Raw genomic sequence first — 8,152 nt, forward strand, 5'->3', positions numbered from 1 at the left:
TTTGTCAATGAAAAATGTAATGTATGTTTCTTCTCCACCCTTCTACAGTGATTTTTTTTCAACGTTACATTAAACTCATTAAATGTCATATGTTTAAATCTCTACAAAAATGTGAGAAATAATGCCTCTAGGAATTTGAATATCTCAAAGACGTCAAATACCATATTCTTATACTTTCCCTGATCATCAAGTAAAAAGTAGGAGTGGCGATAACATAAATCGTTGTCATCTTAATTGCTTGAAGAGTACTATTGGAAGAAAAAAAAAAAGCTGCTTCTTCATTTGTGTCTTCGAAAACCTTGATGTCACATCTCGTTCATAAACCTTGATGTCATTATTTCATAGTAACAACAGTCCACCACTTCCACCATCACTCTCATGCACTGCTCTTCTACTCAATTTTTCTTCTATAACTCTTCCCAAATGTGTTTCAGATGAAGAAATAACATATTTGAATATTTTTGTCCATGGACACGATGAACTACCCCGGCACTATCTAACTGTGGCACTTCAACTTCTTTCATACAGTGGTTCTTCTTTATCTGGGTCTTTCCTGGTGTTCCTTTCTGCTATTCTCCCCCACATGTTGGTATGGTGACTACTGTATATCCAATCAAATTTGATGCCCAATTGAAGTGGGTATTCAAAAAAAGGTGTTCTCTTAATTGATGCTTCGACCTAACTGAGAGTAGAACTTGTATGCATTCACAGACTGAGGCAACATGACCCACGTTGCCTCAGACTGTCGAGGCGACTATACACAGACTGCCGTAGAATTTGATTGCCTAAGTAGTAATCTTATTGTGTTTACAGCGCAAGCTATAGGAACTTCGTAAACAATGATCATGCTTATGGATGCAGTCGTATTTTAGGTTTTCCCTGCAACTACTGGTCTTGCTCGCATCTGCATTTCAGTCTTATGGTGGTTCATTATGCTTAAAACATAAGGAAAAATTTAGCAAGCAACCTATTGCTAGATGTGTTTGAGGTTTTGGTCACATTACTCTCACTGCGCAAAGGCCGAGTTTTACTCAATAAGAATACTGCATACAAGTCGATGTGTGTCGCACAAAGCGACATAAACATAGTTTACAATCCATCAAGTTACATAAAAGATCTAACACGTGGCAGTTAGTTGACACTCTGCATACTTATATATCTTGCTAGGTTCAGTAATAGGTCGACGACCAAGAAACCGTCAGCGACACCACGGCACCGTTGCTGAAATGGTATTCTCTCTCTTGGCTGCCATGAACTGCTGCCTTGAAAGGAATCGACAGCTTTCCCTCCATGAAGTCAACAAACAGTGTATCTTCAAACGGCACAGCTGCTATGAAGTACTGTGGATGTTTCCCGGCAGAGGTAACAAACCGATCACACTCACGCTGCTCGCCCATGAAGTCATAAAGGCTCTTCGAAATCGCCGTGTATCCACACATCTTCACCTCCATGCCTCCTGTAGGCACCTTCGTGAAATTCAACTCTATCGTCGCCTCGAGCGCTCTACGAAAGATGATAAAATCAAACATGGCCGCACCATTTGTATCATCCATTGTGCACTCAATTTCTGTGTCATATAGACAACGACTCTCAATAAGATCGGAACACCCATCGACTAGAGTGACATCTTCTATATCTCCCTTTATTCTGATATCAACTTCGATCAAGCATTCAAATGTCATGGACATGCCTCTTACCGGACTCGTCAAAGGCAGGTAGTCGCTGGTCTGAATTTCGACAGGGAAAAGAATTAGCATGTCAGAATCTTTTCTTGATGGCAACATGTCAGAGATGTTGCAACTATATAGCCAAGTTAGTTGAGACGTCAAATGAGATGCAACTTTTCAGAACAAATCAGCATGAATGTCTTGAAAATAATCCACACGCGCTTAATTTTATTTATCATGTCATCTAAGTTAAGCTTACCAAGGAAGTGTGCTGTGATGCATTCACATTTGAGGGCTTTCAGAGCCAAAAGAAGTGAACAGTGTGCATTTCTATGTAAGATATGCTCACAAGTTCCAACTTTACTGTGAAGTGTTATGCTAATCTTGTACCATGATCAATGAATGTAAAAGCATTATATCCAAGACAAACATACAAATTTACTTACATTATGTAAAGAGTTAAATACACAACAAGTCCTAAAACTATTTGAGGGATGCCAAGTTAGTCCTAATACTATGCACTTCTAGGTCATAAAAGTTTGCTAAGTGTGTCACCCGCAGTCCTATCCGCGTTGTATCAGCTTTGACTTGCACATGTGGCAGGTTGACCACTGTCATGTGGCAGGTCGCCTCCACCACCAGCAATCACCAGAGCATGCTGACCCTATTCCACCCATGTAGAGGAGCACCACAACGAGCCGGACAAATCCCACCACAGACTTGTTGTCCCACGTACCACAACGTTTCAATTGGAATGTTTGTCCCCGACATCAGATGTCGAGCCGCTGCCCTCCACCTCCACCATTGGTGAGTTCTAGCTCAATTAGTCTAGTGTGTGCCTTCGTCTCTGCTCCCTTGTTATTTCCCATTGGTCAACTTTATGGTGCCGCTGTTGTAGCTCTGCTTCCACATGCGATGCACACCACCGTGATCGATCCCCTTTGCTACCATGTTTCTTTGTCTTGTTTTTTTTTCTTGCTTTGTGCTATGCTATTAGCCTATGTACGAGAATTGCAAGTGTTTTGGTTAGTTGATGGCTAGATGACATCGGCATAGGTGGAGAGGAGGGCAAGAGAGAGGAATAGATGATACGTGCAAAGATGAGGGGTAATAAAATTCAAAGAGAAGATCTTTCCGGGGGATTTGCAAAAAGTTGCCACATGGCAGTTGTCGACCTGCGACCTGTGCAAGTCAAAGCTGATGCAGTGCAGATAGGACTGCAGGTGACACACTTAGCAAACTTTTAGGATGTAGATGTGCATTTTCATAGTATTAGGACTAGCTTGACAATCCTTAAATAGTTTTAGGACCTACTGTGCATTTTACTCTAATGTAAACATGTCCATACAAAAATAGAAGTAAAGCCGCAAAAGCTTGACTGGACACTACAGAAGGCCATTAATTATATGCACATTTGCTACCAAAATATCAAGTCAAATTTAAGGTGTAAAAGTAATTACCGTGTTGATGGTCACTGGGTCAGTTCGGGGTTGATTGAAAAGATAATTTCGGTGATAATCCTCACCATCCCGGACTGCAACAAAACCATATACATCGACTGAACTGCCTATAGCTTGGAGATATGCCTTCAGCTTGATAGAAAAAACCTGGAGCATAGCCTGTGGCTCGTGAAAGCACCGCACGGCAGTCAATGGTTCGCACCGAGTATATCGCTTTGGTGGCAAAACAGCTAAAAAAAGGATACTTATTCAGTATATAAGTACGTGTCTGCAAATAAAGTGAATAGACACAGGGTAAGGAAAAAGTTGTTTACTCTGAGATACTTCACTCATGTGATAATACTCGTGCCAACAAAGATCACCACTATGCCTAAAATCTCTTGAAGATTCTGGAATCATACTTAACTTCGTATTGACACCTAACTCAGCAGAAGAGATACTCAACGCAGATCTCTTCAATAGTAGCCTTTTGATATATTCCATAGGACTAACCCTTTGGATAATTCCTATCCCTGATACAGACAAGTAAACAGAATTTTCCCTTGAATGCCAGTTCTGATAATATTCTTCAATAAGAAAACCTTAGCATGCATACACGTAAATGAGAGTGGGGCAGGGAGGGAGAGGAAGTACCATCATCATGTGTAAGCGTATCACCGGAATCATCCTCAAGAGGGAGAAAATCATCATAACAAGGGATGTTTCCAAGACTGTCATCATTTTTTAGGTCGAGATTGTTGCTAAGGCTGTCCTTAGCAGCAGTGGCGTTGCCATTATCACTGAGGCAACTTTCAGCACCAGTGGTGTAAAGCAACCGATGGCTGACATGTGTCGTTGGGAACTCATAGCCATGCTTTTGAAATCCTTCGCAACTCAGCATGAGATCAGAACTCGACAATGAAGCCTACAAAATAATAAATCAAACATATTGTTACACATGGAAATCTTATAATCACTTTTTTAGGGCTTCAAAACACAGGTCTGAGAAATGTATGCACTAATACGACATACAAAAAAAAATACTTTGGCTGAGAACTAAGCAAATGAAAACAAGCGCAAGTGAAACAATTGAACTGAATTCGAAAAGCACCCCTCAACGTCGAGTAAGCAGCTACAAACCTGTCCGCCTGCCATAGAAGATGGAGATGGTGAAGTAGCTAACTTTTTCTTGCTTGTGCCCTCCTCAGCAAACCCATGGCCACGTTTCTGAAACCACTCACAACTCTGGATGAGATCAAAAGGTGAACGCATGCACACCTACAAAATGAGAACTTGGAAATGTCTAATGAAGAAGCGCAAAAACTGATCACTATGTGGACTTTGAAACATACAAAATACAGGTTGAATGCAACCCCACTAATGAACAAAAAGCAAACAAGAATGGCAACTAATGCAAGTGAAACATTTAAACTAACTAGACAGAACATGTCCATCTAGTAATGTATTCCCAAAAGAAATATTTTTTCTTTTCTGACTTATTCAGTCAATTCAAATAAGATGTGCCTTGTTCAGGTCAATAAACAGAGCTGGGGAGCTTCACCAAATAGCTACAAACCATGGCTGCCCGCCATAATACGTATGTACTCAACGCACTGGAGCATTGGAAAACTGATATTACAGCTGAGATCAAGGATGACCACGGAATCCTACCGTGTGGGAAGAAACTGAGACTACCAGAAGAGAAGAGGAAGGACTTGATCAGTCAACCTCTTGAGCAAGCAAAAGCGGGGAATCAATCTCTTGGTGTAAACCAGCCTTAGTTGTCATCTTTGCTACTGAAGAACAAATAGTTGGATACAGAGAAAAATAAGGTGAGACACAAGTTGCTAAGGAGGGTATTACATCGCTTTTAAAACTAGTCGTCAGGCACTATAGTTCCTGTGGCAAAGGATTTAATTCTGGTTCCGGTCACTCAATTGACACAGATACCAAGGAAATGGATACAGGACCAAAGGCAGGAAGGGAAGAAGATTAATGAAGTGAGAAGGTTGGATGGTGGTCCTGCACTAGCTCTTGCAGTGGTGCCCAATGGACAGTGTATGACCATCGATGATTCGGCTGATGAGGCAGGGTCAGAGATGAAAGTTAAGACGCGGAAAATGGAGTTCTCGCCCCCGAATGCATCATCAGCCAGGGTCAAAGACCCACAATGGCTGTGGGGCTTTTGCCCTACAGTGTAGGGTAAAAGAAAGACCCACAATGTATCTGCTAAGTATGAACTGCCAGTGCTTTGGAAGCCCGAGGCAGTTCATGAAATCTTCAATTTAGTGGATTGTATAATCCTATGGTGGTGTTCCTCTGCAGAACAAAGATGAATAAACCCAGGTGGAGATCTTTCAGCTGAGAATTGGCTCCCACATAGACTGAATGTTCCATGCAAGAGATGTACTGAAAGCCTGTCTCTCTTTTGGAGGCGGATGTCACTGCATGGCTGCAATCTCTATGGTCTCAGTTTGGCGTCATCTTGTCTAAAGGAAACAAAGGAGATGAGCCTGATTTTATGGCAATCCTAAAAGGATGCTTAACAGGAATAGTTGGTTCCTTCTTAAGTGGGTGACTTTATTGAAACCCTTCATGAGCATGAGCAATTTGGTCGCAATGAACATGAAGAGTGGAAGATAGCATACTTCCGAGAATTATCATTCAAGAACCTCGTAATGTGAAGGTGCACCTCAACCAAGCCCTAGTGAAGCGAGAAATTTCAACGTCTTTTCCCGGGTACTCGAGTGGAACACATCCCTACGACTAGCTCCGCTCAATGTGCACTGCTGGTGAGGACAGAGGAATCGATCAAAAACAAACTGAGAAACATTTCCAGTATATAAGAACATGCTGCAACGACATGAGAGCGACGAGAAACGTGGTGGCTGAGGCTTGGCAGAAGGGTGGTCATGTACAGAATTTGTGTGACACCGACACGTAAGATACACTTGATGCTGTATGACCCTCGGTGAAACCCTGGAGGATCACCTCCTTTGATGGTGTCAGAAAAGGAGATAAGGTGCCTTCAGCATAAGCTAGGTGAAAATCAGGCTCCGTCGATCGGGTCAACTGCATCCGTGAATGATAGAAGGATCATACAGAAGCCGACAGATATGTTGGCAAGAGAAAAGGGCAAGGAACGACAGAGGTCCCGGTCCCAAGTTCAATGGTTGTCAGATAGTGACAAGAAGGCAACATTTTTTTTCAACCCCTGTAGACAACCAGAGCAAGAAGAAACAGAATTTCCAACATCTGTAGACCTGATGCCATGTCATAATAACTGATCAAAAATAAATCAAGCACAGCACATACTGCGGACTAATTCTAGACACTTTCATAGTTCAAGACAGAACCGAACAAGAGTTGGTTACCCAGTCTGTGCCAACAATTGTTATTGATCATCACATGAATAAGCTAGTGTGCAGTTATGTGCCTCTTTCACTGACGAACCAGTGGCGAAAGTAAACATGTACTATGTAATTTTATTAACTCCAAATACCAGTTATCCTCCAGATTCTAGCAAAGTTGAGACCCATTTCACTGTCCAATGTCATCTACAAACTTCCTTGGGAAGTTCTAGCTAATAGCGTATAATAATCGCTAGGAACTAATGCAGTTGTGATGAACACCTAACAGAGCAGTAAAAACGAAAGGAAGCAGAGATAAATCGATAATGCGCGAGGGGCAATTCGAGTTTCGAGAACAACCTCGTTCGCCATGTGAGCGGGTGGCGCGCCTCCTCCCGAGAGAAACCCTAGGCCGAATTGAGGAACCGGGGGACCGTGTCGTCGACGCGGCGTTGCGCCGGCAGCGGCGGCCCTGGATCTCCGCCGGATCCGGCGAGGCGACGGGGAGCGGTGCGAGGCGTGGAGCGGCGACGGATTTTGGCGGAGGGCGGAGGCGGCGACGACGCGTCCGAGGTGCGGTGGGGTGGGAGGGGACGGCGATCGACCACCCAATTTCTATTTTTTGGCAGGAAGCGGCCGCCTCCGTCCGGCTCTCGGGCCCGTCTAGTATCTCAGTTGTGTTTAAGTCGTGCCCTGGGACTCCGATTTCATTAAGAAAAAGTTTTTTTTCCTTCAATATGCCTGGAACGTATCATTGCATTGATAGGTAGGAGGAGTTAGGGCCAGCGCTAGGGTTAGGGTTTCTGCGACGGGGGCGGCGAGGATACAGTCGTGATCCGGGGCGGCGACGGCGCTTCCCTTGGCACGGACTGGTGTAGCGTTCTCCACCGCGGAGCGGAGCTATGGCGGAGAGGGCGAAGGAGAAGCAGGGTGGGGCAAAGGCTACCCCGGCAGCGGCAATGACGCCGGGCAAATCGGTGAGCAGGGGATCCTCCAAGTCCCCGATGGCAAGCAAGACGCCGGATCCCACGTCGAGCCTCTCAGCTAGGCTGGGAGGGATGGTACTTCTAGATAAGGAGGCAGAAGGCTTCGTCTTCGAAGACTCAAATCAGATCTTGCCCAAGGGCGCAAAGTGGTCAGCGGTGGGGAAAGCATTCTCGCCGAGGCCGCTAAACAAAACAGTGTTGGAGAAGGCGATGCAGAGGGCCTGGGGGCTACATCACGAGGCGAGGTTCAGGGACATGGGCGACAACGTTTTTGTGGTTCACTTTGGCAGTGAAGGTGATTGGAGACATGCGATGAGCAACGGGCCGTGGCAGTATGATTTCAACGTGCTCGTGCTAAAGGAGTATGAGAGTAATATTCGGCCCTCTGAGATGGTGTTTGATAAAGTGGATGTTTGGGTCAGGGTAGATGATTTACCACTGGGGAAGAGAACTGAGGCATTTGGGCGCGCGCGCTAGGCAACTGGCTTGGCGAGGTTGTCAAGGTAGATGTGGACAAGGAAGGATTAGCTAGAGGGAACCAGTTGAGGGTGAGGGCAAGGATTTCAATCTACGAGCCGCTGGTTAGGTGCTTCCAACTCAAGACTTCACAGGAGGATAAGGTGGGCACTTGGTTTGATTTCCATTATGAAAAAATCCCACACTTTTGCTTCGAGTGTGGAAGACTCGTCCATGTGGATGGGCGGTGCGAC

The 8,152-nt window shown here is 44.5% G+C and overlaps 1 protein-coding gene across 3 annotated transcripts; it reads right to left on the reverse strand.

Annotated features, from left to right (window-relative positions):
* Window positions 1–954: 954 nt before the first annotated feature.
* Window positions 955–7,108, reverse strand: LOC125543060. Of its 3 annotated transcripts, none has more exons than XM_048706319.1 (6): window positions 6,817–7,108; window positions 4,247–4,333; window positions 3,761–4,031; window positions 3,442–3,639; window positions 3,128–3,357; window positions 955–1,727 (listed from the first exon to the last, which is right to left on the reverse strand). In XM_048706319.1, the coding sequence occupies exons 1-6, from the start codon at window positions 6,826–6,828 to the stop codon at window positions 1,170–1,172; spliced, it is 1,356 nt and encodes a 451-aa protein (XP_048562276.1). In that variant the 5' UTR covers window positions 6,829–7,108; the 3' UTR covers window positions 955–1,169. The 3 variants fall into 3 exon arrangements, with proteins under 3 accessions (XP_048562276.1, XP_048562272.1, XP_048562267.1); XM_048706315.1 differs by having other exon boundaries at window positions 4,247–4,351; XM_048706310.1 differs by having other exon boundaries at window positions 4,247–4,384.
* Between the last annotated feature and the right edge of the window lie 1,044 nt (window positions 7,109–8,152).

The sequence above is a fragment of the Triticum urartu genome, chromosome 1 (genome assembly GCF_003073215.2).
Source record: "Triticum urartu cultivar G1812 chromosome 1, Tu2.1, whole genome shotgun sequence".
NCBI lineage: Eukaryota > Viridiplantae > Streptophyta > Magnoliopsida > Poales > Poaceae > Triticum > Triticum urartu.

What these genes read in the sequence shown, in the direction of transcription:
- LOC125543060 (XM_048706310.1), bottom strand. An exon ending in CATGAGTGAAGTATCTCAGA is followed by an intron (nt 3,358 to 3,441) that starts GTAAACAACTTT and finishes TCCTTTTTTTAG; the next exon opens with CTGTTTTGCCACCAAAGCGA. An exon ending in ACCCAGTGACCATCAACACG is followed by an intron (nt 1,728 to 3,127) that starts GTAATTACTTTT and finishes GTCGAAATTCAG; the next exon opens with ACCAGCGACTACCTGCCTTT.